Genomic DNA, 27,253 nt, shown 5'->3' with positions numbered 1-27,253 from the left:
GGTGAAGTCTTCTTTTCCTATCGTCACATATGCCTTGCTCAAAGCCGACCATCTAGTCTGCGAAATAAGCGGCGGATTTGCTTCATGCCATCAAGTATCCATCCTCGGGCTCATATTTCTAATCTCATCTTCTCTTGTTCATCAACAAGTACCCGTTGTGTTGTAGCTGGAAAGCTCACATTCCCACTACGAAGATGCCTGATGCGTACCTCGATTATGAGGTGCATTCCAACTTCATCAACGTCGGCGCCGGCGATGGCTGCATCCACTTCTTAATGAACAAGAAGAAAATCGAAAGAGCAATATTGATCGATGGCGGTGACGACGAGGCAGAGCAAGCCACTTACCAATCGTTCAAAGCGTTGAAAGAAATCTATAAAAAGCTGGACCCAAGCAATGGGAAGTTCAAGCTTGACACCATTGTCATCACGCACTGGGACGGTGATCATTATCGCTCACTGACCAGTGTCCTGTACGGTGACTTTGTGGACAACAATGAGAAGTCGACCCTGATCGACGAAAATGCCGTCTTCTACTGTCCATGGACGGCCATGAACAAGATGAACAAGAATACAAAGTGGAGGGTTGAGGACGATACTCTATACTTCGTCGTCGGTACCACATGGCATCCCATCTGTGATGCCGTTACAAGCACAAACTGCTTGGGATACGACCTCTTCACCAACAAGCCCATCTATGGTGAGCCGTCGACAAACTGGACAAGTGTTGCGTCCCTCACAGATGTGTACAAACTGAACACGCTCAAGAAACTCCTGAAGCCGATATTTCTGATTGTCGGCATTGACGACTATTTCATCGACGAGAATCCCTGGCCGCCGCCCGTCAAAGCTTGGAAGACTGCTGGCAAAGGCGCGCGCGTGATTAATGGCGCATCACTGATGGCTACGGTTATCTGGCCGAGCGCCATAGGCGAGTATCGCGTGTCTCTATATACCGGCGGCGATGCTGAAGAAGGGTGCGAGAGGTGCCTTTTGGGCTGGATGGAGAAGGGTCGCGATCTGCTGAAGAAGGAGGTGCGTCTCGATGTCGTTAAGATGGGCCATCATGGGTCGCACTTTGCGCTCCCCGAGAATATCGTCAAATTCCAGAACAAGGCATTCGTTGTATCAGCTGGCTCGAGGCATGGCCATCCCAGTAAGCCTACCTATCCCTTTGTTGACTTACACGCCGCTTCTTCCATGTTAGCCCACGGCTGCAGCGCTTTGGTGCTGTTCCGAATGGTCACAATGAACTATCTCAACCGAATGCTCTGGATGTGTGCACTAACGCAGGCAAATTGTTCTCGCAGGCTACTCTGTGCTGTTTTATCTTCTCGGCATCGCGGATATGATGAAAAACAACGACCCGATGAAGGTCAGCCCGTTCCAGATCTATGGCACACGGAAACCCTACTGGATGGATATCGACGCCAGCGAGTTAAGCAGAGTCCACTTTAATGTCAATACCATCCTGAGCTATACAGGTGGTACAGCCGTCGTCTGGAAATCCATGTTGGAGGTGCTCAAATTCACAAAGAACGGACTTGGTGACACGACGAAGCTCCGCAAAGAGCTCAACGAAATGCTCCAAGACTCCGTGGGCGAAAGCATGCGGCATATGAAGAACCTCTTCTGGATCGAGAAAGGGGGAGACCTCAGCGGACTGGCGACAGTTGCAGATGGGGACACGATACTGAACCAATTCAACAACTGGACACCGCCGTCGAAGAAAACCCTCCTCAACCCCGTAAGGGAGTATGCTACGGCTGTGAAGCACGCGCGGCAAGGGATACGGCAGAAGTGGGCGGAACATGGATGCGAACCAGATACTGATGGCTGCGACATCCGTTTCGTGGCTATCAAGGCGAATAGTTCTGGTGTTTTGTGCAAAACTGTCAAGCGGAGAGCCAAGGTCATCTGGGAGAACATTGTTCCAACCTCGGCTCGGTCTGGCAATTCTTTCAATGGTCAGGCGGCTGATCCTCACCAATTCGGAGGGAAACGGAAAGCTCAAAAGAAGAGCAATCTCCTCATGGCTGTCTCCGCTACAGCAGATCCCGATGATGAGATCGAAGAGTGGACTCATGGGCTTCTCTTTGATGACATCAAGAAAGCCCAGAACCAACCTGGCAGTGATTTCCCAAAGACAGGCCGCTTTGACCGACACGCTTTGAGCGACGCCTCGGATGTAGCTCTCTGGCTGAACCAGTGCTTTCCCAATGGTGTCACATTCAAAGTCAGCGGATCAACGGAAGAAGCCGAAATGATAGCGCTTGACGTGATGGACATCCTCATCTCTCCTACTTTTCAGGGTCAGGGGAGGCCGTCTTCCGAGGCAATACATCTCGCCTTCACGACTGATCAAGATATGCGGAAGGCCCAGTTTGGCCAAGAAGCAACCTCTCTGCCACAGACGGCCCTTGGTTATGACAGGCGTCTACAGGGCTTCCTTTTTGCCTTGGACAATTCCCAGACGAGCGGCAAAATGACCCTGGCGCAGTTGTCTGAGCTCATCGGCTTTCGTCTCCCTCCTCTGGTGAAGGGCATCCTTTCTATGGTCAAGCTTCGTCCCGCTCCTGCGCGTTCGTCTTCCGGAACGAAGGTATACGAGGGACCCGACTGTCGCTCCGGCATATGGTTCATGCCATGCCATGATCTGCGTGTCATCATCCGGATGGCCATGGAGCTAGATCACGGCGAAAGTTCCGAAGTAAGCACTTCTGCGAGTACTTCTGCCATTGAGAAACTGTTGGAAGAAAGTGGTTTCGCATGCACCGTCTCAGATGTCATCATCACCGGCACAAGTGTGTCTGAAGCTTTGCTGAACAAGCATAAGAGGACACGATCAGTGCTCGGATTTCAGGCCAAGTTGACTATAAACACGAGCAAACAAGTGTCAGCCTCCTCTACCCCGTTCAGCGGATTTTCTGTCGCCGCGGGCATCACTTTCACAGACAGTGGCTTTGAGGTCAAGCTTGTCATGCATGACAAAACATTCGACGTACTGTCCACGTTGCTTCAATGGTGCCAGAGTCTCATTAATCAGGGCTCTGGTAACCAGGCGGCCACCTCGTCCTTTGAGACAGCGTCAGACGATATCGTGAGCTCACTAAAAGACGCATTTGGCACAATCTTCAAGCACTTCAACATTCGCAGCGTCATCATCGGCTTCGAAGGCGAATCGGATGACGGGACTTCGTCGTCAAGTCGCATGCCCAAGCCCTCTTACTTTACCATCAACATCGAAACCACATTTCTTCAGAACGACAAAGTGCCATTTCTGACCTCTTTGAGCTGGTCTCAAGGTGTATACTCTCTTTCGTGCGAGCTCTGGCATGATGCCTCTACTTTCGACATCGCTGGCACTCCACTCGCGATCCAGCCTTACGGCGACTTGGGCAACTTATCAACTACAAACCCAATGACCCAGGGCAGCGTTGGTTTACTGTCAATCAAAGATCTCATTGGAAAGCCAGACCTGGAGCTCCCGAAGGGCATTCCATCCATTATCAGCGATGCTCGCCTCAATATGAGTTTTGGCGGTATGCGAAAGACAATCTTCCTCGAAGGAGCTGTCGAGTGTCCACCTATAAGCACTGAGAGGGGCAGTCTTCCTCCAGTGTTGCGCTTCAGTCAGCTTCATGTTGCTCTAAAGATGAGCTTTGCTTCCGGGGGGATCGATTTTGACCTTGCATTTGATGCTGTGACTGAGGTTCGACTACCGAAGGGCTACACACCAGATGACTCTCATGGAGTTGTGGAAGATGTCATTGCCATTGAAACCAGGGTCGAGTATAACAAAGAGCGCTCAGATTCGTCGTGGACCATATCTGGAAAAGTCAAGAACCTGAAGATGGCACACCTCTACGACTTGTTTGCAGCTGATGGTTCCAAGGATGCTATCAGGGATCTCATGGGAGGAATTCATCTTGACTACGTATTTCTGAGCTATGAGTATCACAAAGAGCTTCCAGGGAGATTTGAACTTGACGGCGTTCTTGTTCTAGGCAGCCCGGACAATGGCCTTGAACTGAAGCTCGAATACACACACATCGGCAAGGCCAAGGACGGCGAAGACCAAGAAGGCAGCAAATGGTTCTTCAGGGCCGGTGCTATGGCTGCTATGGACAAGGAGGGATCAACTCCGAAAGAGAAGACGTTCAAGATTGCCACGCTTCTTGAGGGCCTAGTGGACGATGTCAATAATCTTCCGGAGCTTGTACACAGCATGGAGATTCCCCTGTCGGCTTTAGAAGCCAATCTTGCCTGCAGTCGCGTACCCGGAGCAGAAAAGGGCAAAAATCATGCGGTATTTGCGCTTACAATCACTGTGACTACACAGAGTGGTAAGTTTGCCGTCACACTGGCACAGATTCGCTCGTACGGTGGAAGTCAGGACAAGCATACCGCAAAGCCTTTGCCAGGACGGCTCCTCCGCTTCTCCTTGTCCAACATGAACAGTATCCAGATACCGGTAGTTGGCAGCGGAAAACCACCGTTTGATCAAGTTGGAGTCGTGTGGACAAACCGCGACATAGCCCCTGCAGAAATTGCAGTGCTCAACGAGCAAGTGTTTACAAGCGAGCCGTTGTTGGTAAAGACACCTTCCGGCGACGCTAGACAAGATGTTGGTGACAATGGTCTTTTCCAGAAGGGCTTCCACTTCCAGGTTGCCCTGCTGGAAGGTTCCCGTTCGAAGCTAATTCTGGACCATGTTGTTGGCGGCAAGGAAAGGGAGCCGAATCAGAAGGACATGGCCCTTAGAGCTGGTGGCGAAACAGCCGCTGCTCCCTCGAGCAAGGGGAAGACTGTCGCACCTATGGCCAAGACCTTTGGTTCCCTCACCGTCCGTAATATTGGACTCTCCGTCTCCGGTACGAGATACAGCAAAATCAGCCTGTCTCTAGATGCCTTTGTTCAGCTCGGGCCCCTCTCCTTTGCCCTGCTGGGGTTCACCTTTACCCTTGACCTCAGCGTCCTCACAACCCCAGACAAGCTGGCATCAATTGTCAAAGATCCTGACATCAATGGCATGTCTGTCGCATACGACAAACCGCCCACGCGAATTGCGGGCATCGTTAACCGGTTTGACAATGAAGGCATCTCCAAGGGCTTCCAAGGCGCCATTGCTGTCAGCCTCACCACATGGTCAGCCCTAGCAGGCGGAAGATACGAAGAGCTATACCCGGATTTTACCACCAAGTCCTTCTCTCTCTTTGGCATGGTTCGGGGACCGATTGCAGAGTTTGGAGCTGCCGAAATCAACGGCCTGACCGGCGGCTTCGGATACAACTCGAGGCTCCAGCTGCCCGCAGATGCATCCGGGGTGGCCAACTTTCCGTTCATTGCCCTCAACAGAAGTGGCTCTCAAGGGGGCTCAGCAATGGAACAGATGAATCTCATCTTGGCTGGAGGAGCCAAGGACGTCATCTCGCCAGCCAAGGAAGAGATGTGGTTTGTGGCTGGTCTCGGCATCAAGGCATTCCAAACGTTTGAGGGCCAGGCAATTTTCGCCTTGACACTCGACGAGCACCCAAAGTTTGCTGTCCTAGCTACAGCTACAGCCGTCTTCCCCAAGCCTCCTAAGGGGATTTCAGGCTCAGATGATCCCTTTGCGGACGCGTTTGCCGTTGTTGATATCGCTCTGTCGTGTGTAATCGACCCTTTCCACGGGACCGTCATTGCAACAGGCGAATTGACGCCTGTCTCCTTCATTCTAAACGAGAAGTGTAAGCTGACAGGCTCCTTTGCAATGGCCTACTTTCTCCCCAATTCTCCCCACGACGGCGACTTTGTCTTCTCAGTCGGCGGTTACCATCGAGACTTTGACAAGCCATCACACTACCCAGACGTTAGGAACCGCGTTGGAATCGCGTGGAAGTATGACGACCACTTGTCCATCAAGGGAGAGTCGTATTTCGCCATCACGCCTCACGCTGTCATGGGAGGCGGCAAACTTGACATGACCTTTGACAAAAGGTTCTTCGGCGATACGCTCTGGGTACAAATCATCTTCACTGCGTACGCGGACTTCCTCATGAAGTTTCACCCCTTTTCTTTCCAACTCGATGTCACCGTGGTGTTCTCAGCACGTGGATCACTGGACCTTTGGCTGTATACACAGAATCTGGGCCCCCTGTCTCTGACTGCCAGCCTGTCATTATGGGGACCGCCGTTAGCTGGCGTCGCGAAGCTGAGCCTATGGAAATTCACGATTGAAGTCGCCTTTGGTCCAGGTTTCTGCAAGCCGAGGCCCTTGAACCTGGAGCAGTTTGTGCGCATTGCGAAGAATCTCCCCGCTGAGGAATCTGGCGCCGGAAAGGCTGTGCCGGACCATATTGTGAGCGTCATCGCCGGCAAGGTGAAGACAGGCGAAGGTGCAAATACGGGACCTATTGAGATTTCTGCCGCTGGTGTTCTCGTTCAGGTGCAATCCAGAGTACCTGTCCTGAGTGCTGAAATAAGCGGATATGCGGAACCTAGGCTGAGCATCGTGAAGAACGCCAACGGAGAAGACATCACGCCGAGGATATTTGCTAGACCAATGCAGCTGCAGCAGCCATTCAAGCAGTCGGTTTTGAGGGTCGCTTTACGACCGAGCAACGGCGGCGATATCATCGAGATGGACGCATATCCGCTCATTCAAAGCCTACCTCCTGCGCTCTGGGGAGAGAGTAAGTTGAAAATCGCCATGTCCCTTCCTCGTGGGAGGCCATCATAACTGACATCTTTTAGACATCGAAACGCCAGACCTGGCCTCTCTCCGGGCGCCTATGATTTCACATGTGGTCGGATACACTGTGTCTCTACGTCCAAAGTCGGGCAGCTCGGAGAAGGTCCCCGCTGTTTCAGTGACTGAGTTCAACGCGGTGGATGTTGGAAAGGACAATGCTTATCATATCCCGCCTATCGAGCAGGTGATGCATTTTGCGGACAATGAAAGCTTCCAACTGGCTTGTGATGCTGCCACAGGGCCTGAGAATAATGAAGGTGAAGAGGAGAAGAAGGAGAAGAAAATCAAGAGAAGGAAGAAGAAGGATGCTTTCGCCGCGTGGGATCGGTTCAAGAGTGTATGTTCGGGAGGTGGGCTTGCAAAAGAGGTGCAGCTGGGCAAGATATTTGTAGCAACTCAGCGAGTATCGGCATAACCGCAGTGAGTTGTCCAATAGTGTCCAAAACTTCCTCCTTCTTTACACTTTTGCACGTTGTAGTGTAGAGTAGAGAAATGGATGAAGATTATCAACAGGAGTAACTTCATGTAGGAACTTCCAATACCTGAGAGACCAATACCCCCTCTGAAACCCCTTTGCGGGCTGGGGACTGCATCAAACACTCGATCAACTGCCACCTGTTCTCAGCGGTAAACATGGCTAATACCCCATCATTGATCTGAAATAGAAACAAATCCTCAGTGACGTCCTCCTCGACCAGTCGACCTCTTTGCCTTAAGCTCTGCAAACTTCCTCTCAGTCTCAATCCATTCATGTGGGAGTCGACCTTTGGTCAGGGCATCGGCGACCCTACGTACGTCAGTCAGCAGCGCTATTACCATCAGGTACGACTGGAATACATACTTCTTCAGAAGCCAATAGGCTACTACTTCGGACAAAACTGTGATTCCTGATGTTAGCATCGAGGCTACTTGACCGAGCGTTTCAGCGGTAATTTGCCCAGCTACACCTTTGAGGAACTCAGCGAGGTACCCCGCGGCTCCGGCTGCCAGCGCATTCCTAAGCGTCTCGTAGAGGTATCTTCCAATGGTTGCTTCTTCAAATTGGGCCTGAAGATGAGGGTCCTGAATAGTGCCGGAAATCTGAGCCTCGACAACGATTGCAAGCCACGTGGTAATACCAGCGCCAATGGCGCCACCGAGAGGACCCCCAAAATAACATCCAACAACAATTCCACAGCATACAATGCTGGAGTTAGCACATATGGCACAGGCTCGTTTGCCATATTCCTAGAGACGAGTTAGAGGCTCGGGGGGAGGACGGCTTACATTGATATGGACTCAACTACATACCTCATTCCCGGCCCATATATGGATTCCGGCCACGACGAAACCAAGGAAAGGAACACGTTCAAAGAATTTGGTCACTGCTCCATCTCGATCGAAGAGACCGTCGCTAAATTTTTTGAGTTGGCAAAGTCCAATCAGAAAGGGGCTCATATTTCTAGCCCAGGGCAGGTAATGCCACTAGAAGCTTCCACTCACTGCTTTTCGAATACAAAATGGCCATCACGAATGAGTATACAGGTCGACAAGTCGATTTCGTCTGCGTTCCAATTGTTTGAAGAGTACCAATGGTCGCATTTGAGGTCTGCCTTCAGGAGCAGGGAGTCATTAGATGGCTCGATCCGAACATTGCGGGCACTGTAGTAAAAGTGCCTGCCTGTGGCGAAATCGCCGTTGACATTTTCGTAGTATTCGTTTAGATCAATGTCGCGCTTGTGGAATTTTCCATCGAGGCCCAGGCAGAGGCCGTATAGCGTCGACCTCTCGAGAGAATAGCAACTGCCTTTGGTCAACACGGACTCGCTCCTACAGAGTTTATCAGTCAGTCAGTTAGCCGCATCACGTTCCCAGGAGGNTTGATTTGGGGGGGGGGAGGTAGGCTCTGCGAACAGTTTCTGAAACCGAAGCCGTCCATTGACGTTGGCTATGCAAAGGTTCAAGTTCAAAGAGGCGGTCACAAGCTTTCCGTCGCGTTGCCTGAGCTTTGCGGTTAATGTTGCTCCCTGGAGCTGGATCTGGTCTGCATTGTGGGAGAAGTTCTTCTCATATAAAGAAAAACTGCCATCCGAGTTCCCCACATGCTCATCAAGGTCGATACTTGAAGAGACCCATTTGTGGTCATAGTCTCGACATTGTGCTGTTAACAAGTTGCCATTGATGGAGACATTCTTCGATGTGCTGTAGAAAGCCATTTTCACAATCCAGTTGGTTGACTGTTGGTGGTGCAAGTTGATCAAAGATGGAATGAACATCAGTTGGATCCTATTTATGTTCGAATAGTGTCGGGTTGGCGGAGCATCACATCAATAGGTCAATTTCCTCATATGCTGGTTACGCATTGGGTCCCAATTTCCTGCGTCAGATATTTTGGGTATTGCAGGCAAGTCCCTACAGAAGACGTCACGATTGGCGACCCTCTTCAAGTCGCAGCTATATACACATTAGGCCGGACTATCACTTTGACCCAGGAGGTCGAATGCGTATCCATCTCCTTCCGCGTGAATAGTCCTATCAACTGTTCATGTGGTACGCTATCATCCCCGCAGACCTACCGAGCGTGCTGCACGAAGGAGTGATATCCCGCTGCCGAGTCCTACAGACATGAGCCCAGTTTTACTACCTAAAGATCCTGACCAACTAATCTACATGATTACCGAAATAATCAGGCTCCATGATACTGCGTACATGAAACCGGGCACCAATTGTTCTCCTTCACCAGCGAAGAGAGCAAATCCGCCATGATACAGCAAGCTTATATCTAACTCACTTTCTCAAAGAAACGTGAGTCTTGATTGCTTTTTCATCCTGTGCGAAGGAAACAAGGTCATGAATGCAATCGGGATGATAGTTTGTTACCTCACAAGGTTTCGAGCAAGCGATGACTTCTTAGGCCTCAACCGGCATCCTCCGGATCCGTAGCCCTTAACTTCGCACACGAATTGGGCAGAAATACATTAGATGTCAATTTCAACGTGTTCTTCCATCACATTCCAGAGCCAGTTGGAGTTTTGATCAGTGACGGCGTGACAGACTCGATGCATACGGAACACGTAAAACCTCACGATAGGTTAAATTATCACAATATGGCCGCCGAACACACAGCCACCTTGTTACACAAGAATCAGGTGTCTAATGATTGCATCGCAGCCGATTTGGAAGAACGCCATCTGCGGAGGTTCACACGGGTCAGTGGCTAATTGGCCAAAGTGTAGACATACTGTCACCGTTGCATATACATGATGCAGAAGGCTTGATACATACTTTCAGACCATTACAGTTGAATATATCAGGGCAGCAACGAAGGGAGGTTATATTAGCAAGGAATATACGATCATTGGAGGCGGATGGGACAATTCGTCCGAAACAAGTACAGGCACGTACCTACCTAGTTTGGCCGTTGTATTCCAGGCCAAATCCATGCAATAGCTGTCAGTACGCTTCTGAGCTATTATGAGTAAGAACACCCGGTGATCACTGAGTCCGAGAAGTCTTAATTATGGCTCTGGAATACATCCTGGACGAAAGTGTATCATATCACTGAAGCGTCGCACATCTCTTGATGAAGCTAAGTGCTCATCATGGAGCTTTCTCACACAGGATAAAGGGAGAGCTATTGAAATCTCAGATCGAGTCTTATCGTCATGTGTACTTTTGTATGAGTGCATCCGCAACGCGATACCTTTGAAGAGATACCACACAAACAGACATGCCATCCCCAGCAGCAACATTGCCCTTGGTTTAAAACAAATGTAGTACACTTACGCACCCCTAGAAGACCGATAAGGAAATCTTAACATAATTTGTCTCATCTCACCGTCTCCGAACCCTCTTTGCGTGATACTTTGGGCTAAAAGGGTCTCGGTCTCCTCGCGGACCCTTGGATGCCTGACTTTGATGTATCGGAGGTAGGCTACGGACACATCAAAGACACCACGGGATGTCTTCAAGGAGCCACTCGGCCTTTGCGTTCCTGTTAATGTCGGAGATAGGCTTTTGTATTACACTAACCATCGGCAAAATCGAAAGATCCTGGATTGTGGGATCATTTTTGCCAAGTCGTTCTGAGGGGACGAATGTCGTCTCGACATTCCCAACTTCTGCAACTGTCTTCTGTCACCCGACTGATACTGGTAATCACAACTGGCAAGGCCCTTCGATGCTATTTCGCGGCTCGCAGCTGATGGATGGTTAAATCACAGAGCGTTGATGAATAACCTACATACTACTCAAGAGTCAGAAACGTCGTCGTGCTTTCGTGCAGACAGATTACTTGCTTTAAGCGTCTAAGCGACAATATGTATTATGTCCTATATAGCCTGACCAACTGTTTCAAACGTGTTTTGGATAACTTCCGAAATATCGCCTTATATTACAGAACCGCAATGTTAAGTGCAATGTTCCTCGATGAGCTCCCCGAACATGTTGGTGTCGGCTTAATCATATTCTTACCTATTGGAGATAAGGGGTACCACACAGGGAGTATAGGTGCATGGAGGCGTCAGGGTCAACCCAGCAGCTAAGTATGAGTAGGAGCTATACTCTTGTCTTTGTAGATGAATGAGCAAGCCAATTTGACATACTTTTCAACATTACCGTCATCAGTATTTGTTCATTGCGATTCGGCTTGTACTATCCCAAATAAAGCTCAATTTCCTCGGTCGAGGTGACGAAGAAACCATATGATTGGCATGCTCCGACAGGATGAATCCTTTGAAAGATTAGCAAGGCATCCCGTCCCCCATTTCCATCTTCAAACATAACTTACGAAGAGGCGTTTGTTTCAGCGAATGGACAGCCGTGAAGTTGAAATCCGCATGACTCTGAATAAGCCCTAGTCGATGTAGGTGCAGCTACAAATTACCACAACTCCTTGAGCTTCTCCACTGTATAGACTCTACACTATAAGATATACCTGAGCCTCATGTCACCCTCCGTTGTATCGTTGACTGAAGCAATACGGGGAAATAATGTAATAGAAAGTCTGTGGCTGCTCTCATCTCCAGCTCGGGTCATCGTGTAAGAAGCAGCTTGCTCCCGCTTATACTCCTTACACGACATACCGGTTCCAGTTCGCTCTCTCATACATAAGACCGCGTTACCCGCCAGTTCCTCGACCGAAATAATATGTCTTCTCTCATATTTCAAATCTTGATTTCTCCTCCTCACGAGTAACCGAAGTGGTTTTCAACAAGATGCGGTATGAACTACTGTGTCTCGCATCCGCATCGGCGGGGATTCTCTCCCATCTTCTCTACTTCATCCGTGGAAATAAGGCTCTGCAGGCGCCGCAGGTCCTTGTCTTCTATCTAGTCGCGATATTGTTTCTATATGCGCGAAGCATTCACCTACTGGGCGTTTTGCAAGGATCACTCACGGCTAGTCTCATATTGTTCTGCTACTCCTTGACGCTCTTCACCAGCATTATAGTATATCGCATCTTCTTCCATCGCCTACGCCGCTTCCCAGGGCCGTTCTTTGCCAAAGTCACAAAGTTCTATTCTCCGTGGCTCGCTCGGGACGGCAAACTTCACGAGAAGTATCTCGAATTCTTTGAACAGTACGGAGATATTGTTCGAGTTGGTAAGCCGTCTTGTTGGCCCCAAAACAGTTTCGGTAGGACTGACTTGAATTCTTTGTACGCCACTAGCTCCCAATGAGCTCATAGTGTTATCGACGGATGCCCAGCAGAAAATCCACAGAGCAAGCTCCCGATGCTCAAAAGAAGAGACCGTCTATGAGGTTGTACACTATCAAGGCTACTCGAATCTGGAGACTACGGTCGATCGCGAGGAGCATCGAGTGAAGCGTCAAGTTTGGGACAGAGCATTCAATGCGAAAGGTCAGCTGCTCTTCCTCGACTATCATTTCAGTGCCCCGATCTGACTACTTGATAGCCCTAGAGTCGTACGAGAGCTACGCTCGTGAGGTCGTCTACGAATGGCTTGGCAAGATGGCGTCCCTTCAAGGCCAACCGGTCAACACTTCGTTGTACTCCCTCCTGATCCCCTTCGAGAACATGGGTCGCATGGGCTTTTCCGAAAACTTTGGCTCCATCCAGAAGGGCAAAGAGGATCCCATGTTGCATTACCTTGAGGTGACACTGGGAAGCGTTGGCAAACTCGGCGCCATGTACTGGCCCATTGCTTTGCTGAATGCCATCGGTGGTACCAGCGAACATGTGGCGTTTCAAAAGCTCGCATGTAAGATGGTGGACAAGCGGGAAAAGGTAGGTATTGCGGCCCATTGTCTTTATGCGAGATGATTCACTGACATCCTCATAGGAAGCGGATGAGGAGAAAGAAGACATCTTGAAATATCTTCTCCAGGATCACCGCGCAAAGGAACCCAAGGCAATGGGTGACCATATGGCCATATACTCGGAGGCACAGGCTCTTATGGTTGCCGGAACGGATACCATTGGCGCAGTCTTGTCTTTCGCCTTCTACTACATAGCACGCGATCCTGCCATACAAAAGAAACTACATGCAGAACTGGAGCCTCTCTACGGACGCACGATATCCGGAGAATTCACAAACCACGACCTAGGCGAAGCAGACGCGCCGTACCTCAACGCGATCATCAACGAAACGATGAGAATGCGTAATCCCACTTGCTCCAACGGACCTCGTTGTACTCCGCCGGAAGGACTCGAGGTTGACGGAGTATTCATTCCGGGTAAAGTCGAAGTCTATGTGCCCATACATGCTATGCACCGAAGTGAGTATACTCTCTTATGCGCGCTTTCTACAGTCTCCACGTGTCAGGATATTTCTAACTGCTCGTAGGTGCCAAGTTCTTCAGGGAACCAAACAGCTTCATCCCGGAACGGTGGACTACACGACCTGATCTCATAATTGACAAACGCGCATTCCACCCCTTCCTTCTCGGTCCTCATACCTGCGTCGGAAGAAGGATCGCCTTAATTGTTACACGCCTCGTCCTAGCCTATACGACTTGGTACTATGACTTTGAGTTTGCTCCTGGTGAAGATGGAGTGGCAATTCACCGGGATTCAGTGAATGGGCAGATTCTGAAGGCCGGTAAACTGGAATGCGTGTTCAGACAGAGGACTTGAAGACTCTATGAGTCCTAGATAGCATATGCGATTGGTTCTAATACACACGACAAAGCTTTGCAGATGGAATTGGTGTAGCTAACTTCGGATGAGTGTTCCAAGCCAATGATTACCCTGGTATGATTTGGTGAGAAGCTGTGTCTAAACGAGAACAACCAGGGGCGCTTGGAGTAAAGAACATTAGCAATAGCATAAAGTTGAGTACTTTATATGCAAGGAGGCATTACCTAGATATTGGTAGGTGAAATACTGGCAAATCAGGATTACGGAGCGGCTGTCGTAGCATTGCCAAAGAAAATAGCGTGTGGCGCTTGTAGTGCTGAGTTCATCAAGACAGTAATCCTCAAAAAAGCCAAAGGATTCGGTAGCACTTCCATATATATCCGCTAGGTGTCATCCCTCCCAATCATAGCCATTCTTTGCAACAGTAGAGCTGGCGAATTGCATAATTGGGCGGGCGCTTCAGGACCACGCCTTTCAGTGGGATATCTTGAAAGGCATACGGGAAGAACTACAGTTCAGGTCCTCCTACCGAAAGTCTCCTCCATGGAGTCAATAGTTAGACCCAGATTCAAGTATTGATGGTCTTAGCACCAAAGAACTGGTTAAGCCTTCTGATACGGGACGAATTCCTGCCAGGATTCCCCTACCCCTGAGCTTGCTGCTGTGTTTATACAATGCTGCTCATCGAGAGCAACATATCCGTACGTACTTCTGCCGTATTTTACGGGAGCAAGTATGTCGTTATTTAGCAAATTGTCCAATCTACATGGGTACCTTTGATGAAGATCCGCTATGCCAGACACAAGTTGCAGCCACCGGCTTGAGGGTACGGGCGCTTCCGAACGTAATCAACTTACAAGACACATGCAAGCGGACACTCGGTGCCACCTCGCTCACCTTGTCAAATTTATTTGTCTTCGAAAAGTGGCTGATACGGTCTCAGTTCAAGGACACCAGGTGAAGGTGGGAACTGATGCTCCAATAACTGGCTTTGTTATTGCAGTAACCAGGATGCCTCCCCAGCCCATAGCCATGACACACGCTCTCGCTCTTCGATCCAGATAAGGATATTTTTTTTTTTTTAGTAAGCACATAATAGAACCATCTGCAAATGCAAATATATAGCAGCTCATGATCTCCATCAACGGCACCAACGAAATACGATCGACTAGCATATGGTGAGTGGACCATCGCCATCAGCCTTACAGGTGCGCCGGCAATCCGCGCCTTATGTCCATGTCCACGAATGTGGATGGTGGGGGATTGGGCATCTGCTTGATTGCCGTCTAGGCCACAGAGTGGCTACCTGGCAGAGCCGCATGGTTTGCCCCAACCACACATGCGGAGGCAAAATGTCGAGACCTTTGTCAGACGCAGCACCCGATCCGGAGGCCCGGACCTGACAGCTTCCTAAACGCCGACGATCGGAGCTCTGCATCACCATACTTCGAGGGTGCGATGAGTATAGGAGTCGTGTGGACTGGGTGAAACAAACTGCCCCGTACATGATGGCAGCCAATGTCTCGCGGCAAGCCCAGGTAGATACCAGGTCACTAGAGGACAGATATCGCATTGCAAGGTATTATCGACTTTGATAGGAAGACAACCCAATCTGTATAAAAAGTGCGTTCATGATAAGAGTCGCGGATCTCTCGTGTTACGGAAGCGGACGACTGTAAGTTGACGACCGACCAGGAACCATGACCTTATACCAGACGGCAGTAGTGCAACGTGACTAATTGAAAGAATGATTAGTGGACAAATAGACCAGCTTGGCCTCCGACCAGGAAGACTCGGAGAAATGTCCTCTGTTGTTGACCAAGCCCCGTACTGGGCGAGTCGAGGTCAATGAAGTTGAGTCATTCCGTTTGACGAGAGCGTTGACACGGTCGGTAAGCTGGCGCAAGGGCGTGCGGCCCTGAGATATCTGACAAGAAACCAATTCTACCCTTGTAAGATTTTAGACGCGAGTTAATAACCAGGCGTGTACGGCGGCTCTCGCTTTGACGGGGCGGAAGAACATATATAAAGCTGACCATGGCTGGCCATCCAACAAGATGGGTTCGTTTTGCCGCTTTGAAACAAGCGACTGTCCTTGAATAATCCCAGCTGCAGCAGAAGATGGCATCTATGAAGAATGGAATCAAGTCGCCGATTAAGCCCGCTCCTCGTGTAGCCGGCACGACGCAAGATGTGTGGTAAGTCGACATATGAGGAACTCGAGTATTCGACTTCATGTATCTAATGGATTCTCTCCAGGTCAATTATCAATGCCGCAGCAGCTGCTACAGAGAAGCAGCCGGTAGTAAACATGGGACAAGGCTTCTTTGGCTACAATCCTCCCCAGTTCCTGATAGACGCCGCGAAAAGTGCCGTGGAGCGCGTCGACTGCAACCAATACGCACCACCAAAAGGCCGTCTCCGTCTCCGACAAGCCGTTTCAAATGCCTACTCCCCTTTCTGGGGCCGAAAGCTCGATCCGGAGACGGAAATCGCCATCACAACCGGTGCGAACGAAGGGTTCCTGAGCTGTTGTATGTCCTTTTTGCAGCAGGATGACGAGGTTTTGCTGCTGGAGCCGTTTTTCGACCAGTAAGCGCGCCCATTTTCTTATGCTTTCTTAGTAGCTGGTGTCGAGGGATCCTAATGCTCAATTGCGTGACAGATACATCAGCAATATCGAGATGGCCGGAGCCAAAGTCGTCTCTGTGGCGCTGCAGCCACCAAAGTCGGGAATGACGAAAACGCATTCTGCAGGCGAATGGTCGCTCGACATTGAAGCCTTGAAGAGAGCCGTAACTCCTCGGACAAGGATGCTCGTGCTGAACACGCCTCGTTAGTCAATTACCATCAGTCGTGTCTAATAATCTGGGCGTATGACTGATAGCTTCGATTTGATAGACAACCCCCTGGGAAAGATTTTCAACGTGGAGGAGCTGAAGCAGATTTCCGATGTTTGCGTCCAGAACAACATTCTCATCATCTCCGATGAAGTGTACGACCGGCTATTTTACGTTCCGTTTACTCGCATTGCGACCATGTCGCCCGAGGTTGAGCGGATCACATTAACCCTCAGCTCAGCGGGCAAGAACTTTTACGCCACAGGTTGGAGAGTTGGTACGATATCTCTCAAAGACGTTGATTCCATGTCGTGCTTTTGCACAGTCTAACTGATCGCACAGGTTGGGTAATGGGCCCCCCGGAGCTGATAACATACATTGTCAAGGCACATGCACGCATCTGCTATTGCTCACCATCACCGCTGCAAGAAGCGTTTGCTATCGGTACGAACTTCTCATAATCAACTTGGAGTTGTCTTGGGATGCGCTAACATTGATGAAGGTTTCGAACAGGCTGAAGACAACGGCTTCTGGGACGAATGCATCAGGGACATGAAGTTCAAGATGGACTTCTTCAACGAAATCTGGCACGAGCTCGACATGCCCTACTCAGAGCCAGAAGGCGGCTACTTCGTCGTCGCCAACATGAGCAAAGTAAAGCTACCAGAAAACTACCCCTTCCCTCCCCACGTGCTGGAGCGTCCGCGGGACTTCAAGCTGGCGTGGTTCCTGATCCAGGAACTGGGCGTAGCAGCAATCCCGCCGAGTGAGTTTTACTCACCGCAGAACCAACATATTGGCGAGCAGTGGATGCGGTTTGCCGTGTGCAAGCCGGATTCTGTGCTTGAAGCTGCAAAGGAGAGGCTGCGAGGACTGAAAGAGTACATGAAGTAGATGATGCGCGTGGATCGGCTTTCCGGACCCTCAACATTTGAGATCTATTGCATATACATCACTTTTGCCTTTCAAAGGGTGATATTTGTTACAGCCCACTTGTTATTATGAGCATTGGAGACGTCATCCTTAGCATATGAAGAACTTCATTATAACACATAGCAGTCATACATGGAATTGGGTAGCAGGAGATAACGTGAGGCTAGCTAGGCCCTTGGACATTGAGGAGATCATGTCCTTCTTCGAAGATGCTCAATTCATGGGTCAACGTACAAGCCGTTCAGCCTTAGCTTATGAATAAGTGGCAAAGCATCTGAACTCCGTCTAAGTCTGACCTGGGACGCTTACAAATTGCTCTTCCAAACTTACGATTGTGGTCTGCTCCACGCTCGAGAAACGCCACCTCGTCCAAAGTTTTGCCGCGGGCGCTTCATATATCAAAGACGCAGCAGAGGCCTTCTCAGACAAAGTCAATTTCTGGAATCGAGGGATCGAGGTCACTCAACCCATTCGATATACACTATTTGACCGGAAGATATCAAATTTGAGTTAATTTCAGAATAGACAATCAACTTGTCGAAAAAGATATCACAGCATTGTTGGTACAACTAGCGTTAACGATTTCCAGCTGGAATCCAATACATAACAAGTCCAATGACTGTTGGAATTCAGTCTGCAAAGCGCTGAATTAGGCTCCCTAATGATATAATTCGCTGTTGTGTACACGCTATATTATCCTTGCCACCTACTTCCTCCATCGACTCCCGTTCAATCTGTCGGCGGAGATCCAACATACACCGTCAAAGTATCCGGATTCCCCGAAGAAACAAGCCCCGAAGCATCCTCCGTCCCATCAGGATTCACATCGTCATACGAAAACGCATACCCCCTACCATCAATCTGAAGCTCATGCACAAGCCGACTATAATGATGCGTCGGGCTAACCGTATAATGATGCGAAGAGTTCAAGCTAGGCTGCACATCTCCCCCCGGAATGAGCAACGTCGACCGGACAAACGCCGCGCAAAGGCGCGGTATCACGGCAATGTGGATGTCGTTGTCGCCGTTGACGCGGCCAAAGGGACCGCTGTCGCAGCCCCATATGTCGGTCGCCAGGGGACGCGGGTATCCGCGCGTGTCGTTGAGGCAGCGCAGGATGTCGTGGATGACCCTGCATGTAATGGGGCCGGCGGGCGTCTGGGTGTTGATGGTGAGGGGCTTGTAAGAGTAGTGACGCCAGACTCTCTCTACGTAGCTGTTCCAGTAGTCTTCGAAGGCGGATTCATGGAGGCGGTGGTAGTAGTTTGGGGAGAGGACGCGGATAGGACGCCCGTTTTCGTCGACGACGCAGAGGCCGAGCCAGGAGTGACCGTCGACATTAGTTTGATTCCTGAGCCCATCACACAGGGCTTGGACTGCGTCGGCGCGGAGGCCGCGCGTGATTTGCGGCTTGGAGGGATCGTCTTTGGTGGAGAGGATCATGCTGAGGATGAGACCGACGAAGTCGACATAGCTGATATTTGCGTAGACGGTGCCGGCAGCTGTGTAAGTGAGTTCAATGAAGCCCCAGTGGAGGGAGGCGCTGGGATCGTCTACATTTGTGACGGAGGGCTGGACTAGGCCATCACCGTGGCCCGTATCAAGCATGAAGAAGCTGAGATTCCCTTGGCAGAAGTAGACTCTTCCCGAAGAGAGCGGGATGGGTATCTTGATGTCGAGAGACTTGCCTTTGCCAGGGAGGGGGATGGCGAGCTCGTGCTCAATTTTACGAGGCAACTGTGAGCCGTGAGAGCTGGGGTAGATGAGGCTGCCGTTGGCGGTGATGAAGACGACGGCGCCCTGGGAGTCGAGGCCTTGAATGTAGGCGTTGATTGGGCCGGCATCGAAGTTGTTGACAATCTTCAGTGGGAGGGGTTGGATTCTCTGAGCTTGGAGACGGGTGAAGTTGCTGTGGTACGTGCCGTTGAGCGTACTGTCCTTTGTGACCGTTGCCTCTGTTCCAGCGGAGTGGGCGATGGTGAAGCCTTTGCCTGGGGGCATTTGGCCAGCGTAGTTGAGAGACATGGCTAGGCCAGCCAAGAGGGTGAGAACGCCTGCGATATACATTATGTATGCTTGGTGATTGGGATGCTTGGACTCAGAAACAATCTGATGTTAATGGCAATGTGTGAAGATTCCTGTGAAGGATTCGGGAAATGATATATGTTGAAAACGCTAGTGAAGAACGGATACCTTATGCATCTCTTATCTTCTCAAGGAACCCAGAACTTGTTCACCCATACTTGGCTGATCTAGCCTCAAATTTCCTCCATGTGTCATGATTTAAGCTTTAGGGCTCTGCTATGAGCAAACCAATGTACAAGTCAAAGAATCTGTTATTACTCATTCTCGTCTTCTAACACATGGACCAACGTCAGAATCACAAATAAAGCCTCCGGATGGCTGCATTAAGCTTCTCCCTCGCAATCGAAGAAACCCCCTAGTTGCTGAATAGAACGAAGTGACCAAGTCGATGTCAGTCAACATTGCTCATGGATCTACAATTCTTCCTACAATTCTGGGGTAGGTAAAGATCACAGAGGTAATAGCTCTCAATAGGCTTTTCGTAGTATTACCCAATGCTCATATATAAGATAAGCATATCTTCCAACTCTGAAACCTTATAAGAATAAAGTTCGGGGCGAGACATGGCGGATGGCGACGGAATTACAAATTGGGTACAGGACGAGGCTTAGCCACCGCCTCATATGCAGCCATGAAGCGCAAGAGCAGCTCTTCTTCATTTGCCCTGGCCAGTATACACAGCCCAAATGGACGCCCATTGTATCTCAATTGACCGATGGGCACGGTGGCAATGGGGTGACCTGTTGAGTTAGCAAGACGAGGAAGGCTTTTATGCCATTGCTGACGGTATTTGCTTACCTGCTGCGGCGGCATGTACACATAGAGAGCTATCACCCGGGGCTACAAGGAGCTTTACATCCTGAGTGTCCAAGGCGGCGTCGATAAACTGCCGGGCTACACTCCGGAGACCTTTTCTCAGCGCCTGAATTCTTTCTGGCTCGTCGTTGTAGGTAAGACTCTTTTCGAGGTCTCCTTGTTCCGTGTATGCTTGATACTAAGGTTAGATCTCATAAACTTCTTCTGCTTCAAATGTTAAGAGCTTACGTGCGGGCATCGCTTTATCGCTATTGTCTTTGTTGAACTTGACAATATCTTCGGCACTTCGGACAGGGCATTCATCGAAGGAGTTGATAAAGCGAAGTATGCCAACATTCTTGAACTCCCAGACTAGGCGACGGTGAGATGGGACTCAAGGACATGTTTAATGCCTGGGGACCTGGGGACACTTACAAGAGATGGGCATAATGGCCTGTTCCCCGTCCACGGCTAACTTATCGACGTCGGCAACATTGACGGGGTATTTCAATGGGCAGAGATTACATTGGAGAAGATTGACCACCTCTTCGTATTCTTCGATCTGCAACTTGATTAGACGCAATTTTCGTAGGACATGGTAGCAAAAAGCCCCGCGTACCATTTGTTCGGTAGTGCCTTCATGCGGCGGACACATTGCCTCAGCCATTTTCCACAGCCTCGGATCGAGAAATCCAACGCACAAGCCCTCCCAAGTTCCAAACTTGTCAGAATTGAATGTGCGCTGCAGAAGAATTTCCGTCATTGTTCGCACGTCAGCAGCGCTTTTCGCCATGGGGCCCGCGCTGTCGAAGAAGTCTGTCATGGTATATACGCCAGTCGTATCCAGAGCACCGGTAGTAAGTTTGAGAGCGTAGAGGCCTGCTCGTGTGGACGGTGTGACGATCGAGCCAATTGTTTCTGTGCCCATGGCGAGGGGACTGAAGCCAGCGGCGACGGCGACGGCAGAACCGGTGGAGGATCCTCCTGGGGCCTGACATATGTGAGTATTACTGCTGTCCCGAGTAATGCATGAGATTGATGTCTTCACTGACCGAGTGTCCTAGAATAGCTTCATTTTCTTCAATCTTTCCCACGTATGGAGAGAGCGTTTGGCCGCCGTGGCTGGACCATCCCGGCATCATCATTGTCATTTTCATGCCTGCAAATTCCTATCGGCCTTCTCCATTAGCGAGTAAAACGGCTACGCTGTGGCCTTCTGTTCATACCGTCATGTTGCCTTTTCCCAAGATTATCAGGCCAGCGTCAATCAACAGCTGCGCAAGGGCAGAGTTTTTGGACGCCTTAGCTCCGACAAAACCCCATGACCCTGCGGTTGTAGTCATGCCGAGATTGGAAGCGGTCGTGAAGCAGTCCTGTTGACATTGTAAGTATCTGGGATGTATCTGGGATGCAGAGATCGCCATTCAGTTGATGCTCACTTTGAGGACAATTGGGATCCCATGAAATGGGCTACGAACGCTTCCATTGCTGCGCTCTTCGTCCAGAGCTGCGGCGACTCGTAGCACTTTATCGCGAGGGGCAGGAGAGAGGAGCGCGTTTAGAAACGATTCATGTCGGTCAATTTGATCAAAGTATTGCTGGACGATCTGGACGCTGGTGATTTGCTTGCTTGCGAGAAGCCGCTGTAGATCCACGGCATTCGTCGTGAGGACGTTGAATAGTGCAGCGGCCATGTTGTTGTGCTGGGAGTTGAATTAGGGCATGCAAAATTGTAAGATGAGTGGTTGACAAAGGCATTATGCCTACCCTCGGAGGGCATAAGATGAAGATGGATACCAAATAGCCTCTATATTTATATGCCGTCTATGAGCGGCCCTAGATGTTCCTATTATAACACGCAATTTGCGGCACGCGGGGATGTTATTCCTTTGATGCAGGTGAGGCTACACTGAATGGCAGCTCAAGACATTCTATCGTATCAAATTTTGCTGCCTGACAGTAAGCTACCGCTTTTCAAATCTGTCTCTGTTCAGAAAATACAAAAGTCCCCAAGATCCCATTGCTAGGCAGAACTTTGAATGACGAGATTACGAAGGATGAGGCGGGGCCTCCAAGGCATGCAATTAAATGTACCTTGAAGGGATTCACCGGCTGCTAAGCTGTGGTAATTCTCTTCTCATGTAGTTTTCTCTTACATCTCATAGTATATCAGCTTTCAGTAGCAAATGACAACCTACAAAAGACAGCGGCGATTTAGCAGTGTTACATGCCAGAACCGTCGCATTTGCTGTCCGCCCTGGCAGCCCCTGCTGGTATGGGTAGTCCATATCAATATCTCCTTACATTCACCAGTATGTCGATGCGAGTTCATGCGGGATCCAAAGAAATCACTTTCTATATAAGGAGAAGATTGCAGGAGAGTCGCTACTAATAATGTGATAATGCATTGCCATCTCCGAATACAAGGAGGATGCCTCTTTATGTCATATTACCCTTTGTGCCCGACACATGGAACATCGCATTTTCTCCGTACCCTGGGGCGAATTTGTGAGAAAAATGATCATTCCTTCATTCTGCGCCTACCTTTGTTCGAATAGGGGATTGAGAAGCCCAGAATCAAAAAAATCGATCGGTAATCCTCGGCGTATACCTTAAGCTCGGGAATTGTCTTCGCATGGCCGAAGCATTGAACTGTCCACCCTTTTCACATCCCCGCCTTGATAGAATGTCTTATACGTGATTGGCCTGCTCGCAATTTCAGCTCCCCTATTGGCCCGATCGTCATCCAGTGGCCCCCCCCTCATGGCGATGCCTTCATTCGGAAACATCTGAAAGCCACGGGTCAGTGATGGTTTACGCACATCTCTACTGCGAGCACATGGTGTTTGACGGATTTAAAAGATTATGGGACCGAAGAATAGCAAGAAGACGGAGATTAGGATTAAGGAAGACACGATGTTATGAAGGAGACGAGGTATAAAAGACAAGGATGAGCTGCTCGAAGATGGAGATTCTCTTGCTTCAGCAGACACAGAAAGACAATAATTCAACGGCTATACAAGTCCTCAACACCTTACCATCATTCACCATCACTTGGACCCAAAGTCCCAAGACACGAAACTCCTAAAAAAAATGTCTCGCTACGCCGCCGTCCACGCCTGGGATAACCTCGCCGGCGAAGGCGACGCCCGCCCCACCGCCCAACAAATCATCGAGGACGCCGGCAAGACTGACCTCCAAGGCCAATTCATCATCATAACGGGCGTCTCCTCCGGAGCCGGCGCCGCCAGCGCCCGCGCGCTCGCCACCACCGGCGCCAACCTCTACCTCGCCGGCCGAAGCATCCCCAAGGCCAAGGCCGCGCTCTCCACCATCGCCGACCTACCCAACGTCCACTTTCTCGAGCTTGATCTCGCGTCCAACGCCAGCGTCAAGGCCTTTGCCGCCGCGTTCCTGAAGCAGTCCGGCGGCAGACTCAACGTTCTGCTGAACAACGCCGGCGGAGTCCTTGCCGAGCGCAAGGTCACGGTGGATGGTTTCGAGCAACAGCTTGCCGTCAACCACCTCGGCGCATTCCTGCTCTTCTCCCTCCTGAAAGACGCCCTCCTCACCAGCGCCTCGCCTTCTAACCCCAGCCGCGTCATTAACGTTTCCAGCTACGGCCACCGCAACGGAACGATCCGCTGGGACGACCCCAACTTTGAAAAAGGCGAGTACGATCCCAGCGCCGCCTACGCCCAGGCCAAGACGGCGAGCATCTACGCCGCCTCCGAGATCGACCGTCGCTACGGCGCGCAGAACCTCCATGCGTGGAGCGTCCACCCGGGAGCCATCTTGGACTCTGCGTTCCTGGACAACAGCGGCTGGGATAAGAGCTTCTTGGATGGGATGGTGTCGACTTGGCCCAAGAAGCTGTTCATGTCCAGCGAGCAGGGCGCCGCGACGCAGGTGTGGGCGGCTGTGAGCGATGATGTTCTGGCCGAGGGCGTGACGGGCAAGTATTTGGAGGATTGTGGCGTGGCGGTGCACATGTCCAAGTCGGATAGTCCGGATTGGAGGGGACACGCTGATCATACGTACAATGAGGAGGATGCAAAGAGGGCTTGGGAGTTTAGCGAGAAGTTGCTTAGGATCAAGGTTTGAGCGGATCGGTTGCGAATCGGAGGGTATCAGACGCAGAGATAGCATAGAATAGCAGCGAAGATAGATATAGAACAAAGCAAGTTGTCATATCTGATGATTCCACGACATGCGGATGCCTTATGCAACATGGTGAAAAGGCTTGGACCGTTGGTCATTCGACATAGGGCCTTTGCTCAAGAGGTTGCCAATAGCTTCGCCGCCTTGCTGTCGCCTCTTCAAAGGGGACGCACCCCGGGTTGAAGTGGTCGACGCTGTCTCCAAACGGCCACATGGCGGTGAGGAGGATCTCTTCCTCGCTGCACACCTGCGGCTTCTTCCTAGTCGTCCAAGCAAGCTCTTGGACAAGGTTACGAGCAATAGCCCGGCTTTCATCGACTGCCTGTTTCATGGAAGCACTCTTGACCCCTCTCTTGATCAGGTACGCGTCGGGTGCAGCATCTGGTACAGCCCCGAGAAAAATTGCTCGCATGAGAAACAGGTCGCTGCAGATGCGCTGCGTAACGGTTGTAAGCGAGGTATGAATCAGGGCATCAGACAGAGTCCATTCCTGCTGCCTTGGAGATGCCGGCCTGAGGTAGTGTGCAGCACAACGATCAATGGCTTCGGCAGTTCTGTTCCTGTCGTCTTCCTCCCTTGCCAATGTGATATCGCCTGGGACGCCAGGGGCCTCATAGTATGTGAGTGTAATGCCTTCCAGCTCAGAAATGAATAGATCCGGTGACACACTGGTCGAAGCCATTGCCGCCAGTCTCTTGTCAAACCGAGCAACGATCATATCAACTACCGCTTGCCAGTTGACAACAAACTTCCTCGGCTCCACAAAGACGCTCTGCAGGTACGCCTTGATGTCCTGGAGATGCTCCCGCTTTGCTGCTCCCAGCCTGACGAGGTCCGGCCGCTCGGGATCGGTGCTAGAGATGTTGATGGGGAAGAAGAATCCCGACACCATGGATGAAAAGTCCATCCTCACCCGGTCGCCGCCGATGCCATCATACCGCTCTGCAGCTGCCCTCAGCCACAGGGGTATCAAGTTGGCGTCGCCTTTCATTCGGTCCTCTACCAGCAGTGTGCGGAGGGAAGAATCGAGGTGCAGCCCGGAGCTAAAGTTGCAGTATATGACTTCGAAGCCAGCCTCCATGCGCATGATTCCGTCCCATCCCCATTCAGTCACCATGTCACACAGGGCCTTTGCGCGTTTCATCTCGTCTTCGATGATGCCCCCCTGCCTGCTGTCGTCTTGGCGGAGCACCTCATCCTGCGAGTCTAGGGTTCCAATCAAGGTCTTGCCTGCCGACGTTCCATCCAGATAGAGCAGCTGGGCGTCGCGTGTCGTGTGGTAAGTCTGTAGATAGCCTCTCACTCGCCCTTCCTCGTCACAGCCGCCGCCGTCCGTCTCTGCCTGGTCTGCCAGCAGATGAAGTTGCCCCTCCCCCGGACAAGGTGGACGATGGCCATGCCGCCCTCCTGGCGGCCTCGCAAAGAACTCGGCGTGTTCAACCTCGAAAGCCAACCACTCGATGCCTCTGGGAGGCTCTTCGGCGTAGCCTCCGTGGTAGAACGAGGTCCCGGCCGGCACGACAACGGGGATGAAGCCGAAGCCGTTGTGGTTCAGCGAGGATCCCCACTGGCGGCCAGCAGAGTGAATGGCGTTGAAGATGCGGTTGGCATTGGCTCTTGCGCTTTCGTGGAAGGGGAGGATGGGATCTCGGTCTGCCTGGACGGCCGCAACCGCAGCCAGCAGGGCGACGAGCTTGACCGCGATCACAGCCATGGTGTGCAGAACAACTCGAAGCTGGAAGGCTCTCTGGTCTGGACAGATGAGTCGTATAAATCGTATTACGCGTCTGCCCACCGGCCACCAGACTTATTCCGCGCAAGCGGCTCGGAGGATCGCGGCCCTCTCCACGATTGGCTCGGTGATGATCCTGGTTCGCAGCTATTGCAAGGAACGTTATCAGCAGCGAATCAGAACGGAGACTTGTTTCGATTGTGGTCTGTTGCAGATCTCGAGCAGGCAGACGGCGAGGCATCGGTTACTCATCCTGAGAAGCGTATTATTTGTATCTTCTCTAACTTCTCCGCTTTGTTGATGCCTGGAAGCAGCCGAAAGCATACATGTATGCAGTGTCACGCATGGTGTTGTTCCACACAGCCAACAGTCACTTGCTTTCACTACAAATGGATTCGATTGACTGCTTCCACAGATCTGATATGAAGAGCTCGTGATACCTATTTCTCACCAACACAGCAACACTCCTCAGCATCTAAACTTGCCCGTCCAGCAACATGAAGGTTTATACTTCCTGGTTGCTTTGTTACCTGTTTCATAGGTATATGCAGCACATAAATGGTGTACCTGCAAGCTACCACCTCGTCAATGCCGTCCACCGCAGAGAAACATGTGCCGGTGAGGGACTCAAAAGGATCGCCAGTTGCATCTCCTCCCCATTCACTTTTTTTCTTCTCACAATTTACCGTCCTCTTCAGAGAGAAGGGAGAGCATGAAAGCGACGTTCAGCCACACCAGGAATACACCCAAATGCATGTACCGCTGCTTCTTCCCGCCTTGATGCTTGGACTCGAGCGGCAGCTGCCCGCCAGCTGCCCACGAGCTGCTCCTTCGTCGACGCCGTTGCCCAGCCACGTGCAGCCAGAACAAAGACAGAGAGAAGCATGAGGTAAA

The 27,253-nt window shown here is 50.9% G+C and overlaps 8 protein-coding genes across 8 annotated transcripts; 4 read left to right on the top strand and 4 right to left on the bottom strand.

Annotated features, from left to right (window-relative positions):
* Positions 1-194: 194 nt before the first annotated feature.
* Positions 195-7,147, top strand: CCMA1212_006414 (uncharacterized protein; the record flags this gene model as incomplete). The annotated part of the gene is made up of 3 exons (XM_073703637.1): positions 195-1,155; positions 1,310-6,673; positions 6,735-7,147. 3 exons carry the CDS (start codon positions 195-197, stop codon positions 7,145-7,147), a joined length of 6,738 nt encoding a protein of 2,245 aa, XP_073557907.1.
* Positions 7,148-7,407: 260 nt separating this feature from the next.
* Positions 7,408-8,927, bottom strand: CCMA1212_006413 (uncharacterized protein; the record flags this gene model as incomplete). The annotated part of the gene is made up of 6 exons (XM_073703636.1): positions 7,408-7,519; positions 7,574-7,610; positions 7,680-7,959; positions 8,023-8,125; positions 8,215-8,541; positions 8,626-8,927. 6 exons carry the CDS (start codon positions 8,925-8,927, stop codon positions 7,408-7,410), a joined length of 1,161 nt encoding a protein of 386 aa, XP_073557904.1.
* A 3,000-nt stretch (positions 8,928-11,927) lies between these two features.
* On the top strand, positions 11,928-13,810 carry CCMA1212_006412 (uncharacterized protein; the record flags this gene model as incomplete). The annotated part of the gene is made up of 5 exons (XM_073703635.1): positions 11,928-12,315; positions 12,383-12,574; positions 12,630-12,961; positions 13,017-13,452; positions 13,521-13,810. The coding sequence occupies 5 exons, from the start codon at positions 11,928-11,930 to the stop codon at positions 13,808-13,810; spliced, it is 1,638 nt and encodes a 545-aa protein (XP_073557905.1).
* Positions 13,811-15,934: 2,124 nt separating this feature from the next.
* CCMA1212_006411 (uncharacterized protein) lies at positions 15,935-17,547 on the top strand (the record flags this gene model as incomplete). The annotated part of the gene is made up of 6 exons (XM_073703634.1): positions 15,935-16,011; positions 16,073-16,405; positions 16,479-16,648; positions 16,715-16,930; positions 16,996-17,097; positions 17,156-17,547. 6 exons carry the CDS (start codon positions 15,935-15,937, stop codon positions 17,545-17,547), a joined length of 1,290 nt encoding a protein of 429 aa, XP_073557903.1.
* A 768-nt stretch (positions 17,548-18,315) lies between these two features.
* CCMA1212_006410 (uncharacterized protein) lies at positions 18,316-19,653 on the bottom strand (the record flags this gene model as incomplete). The annotated part of the gene is made up of 1 exon (XM_073703633.1): positions 18,316-19,653. The coding sequence occupies one exon, from the start codon at positions 19,651-19,653 to the stop codon at positions 18,316-18,318; it is 1,338 nt and encodes a 445-aa protein (XP_073558131.1).
* A 600-nt stretch (positions 19,654-20,253) lies between these two features.
* On the bottom strand, positions 20,254-22,160 carry CCMA1212_006409 (uncharacterized protein; the record flags this gene model as incomplete). The annotated part of the gene is made up of 8 exons (XM_073703632.1): positions 20,254-20,411; positions 20,470-20,658; positions 20,716-20,838; positions 20,902-21,028; positions 21,086-21,457; positions 21,519-21,635; positions 21,693-21,839; positions 21,906-22,160. The coding sequence occupies 8 exons, from the start codon at positions 22,158-22,160 to the stop codon at positions 20,254-20,256; spliced, it is 1,488 nt and encodes a 495-aa protein (XP_073557667.1).
* Positions 22,161-23,559: 1,399 nt separating this feature from the next.
* CCMA1212_006408 (Short-chain dehydrogenase) lies at positions 23,560-24,570 on the top strand (the record flags this gene model as incomplete). The annotated part of the gene is made up of 1 exon (XM_073703631.1): positions 23,560-24,570. The coding sequence occupies one exon, from the start codon at positions 23,560-23,562 to the stop codon at positions 24,568-24,570; it is 1,011 nt and encodes a 336-aa protein (XP_073557666.1).
* Positions 24,571-24,721: 151 nt separating this feature from the next.
* CCMA1212_006407 (Uncharacterized protein) lies at positions 24,722-26,341 on the bottom strand (the record flags this gene model as incomplete). Its single annotated transcript, XM_073703630.1, has 1 exon — positions 24,722-26,341. One exon carries the CDS (start codon positions 26,339-26,341, stop codon positions 24,722-24,724), a length of 1,620 nt encoding a protein of 539 aa, XP_073557669.1.
* Between the last annotated feature and the right edge of the window lie 912 nt (positions 26,342-27,253).

The sequence above is a fragment of the Trichoderma ghanense genome (genome assembly GCF_004382785.1).
Source record: "Trichoderma ghanense strain CCMA-1212 chromosome Unknown scaffold_7, whole genome shotgun sequence".
NCBI classification, from domain to species: Eukaryota; Fungi; Ascomycota; class Sordariomycetes; order Hypocreales; family Hypocreaceae; genus Trichoderma; species Trichoderma ghanense.
This window is presented reverse-complemented; position numbering and strand designations above follow the sequence as displayed.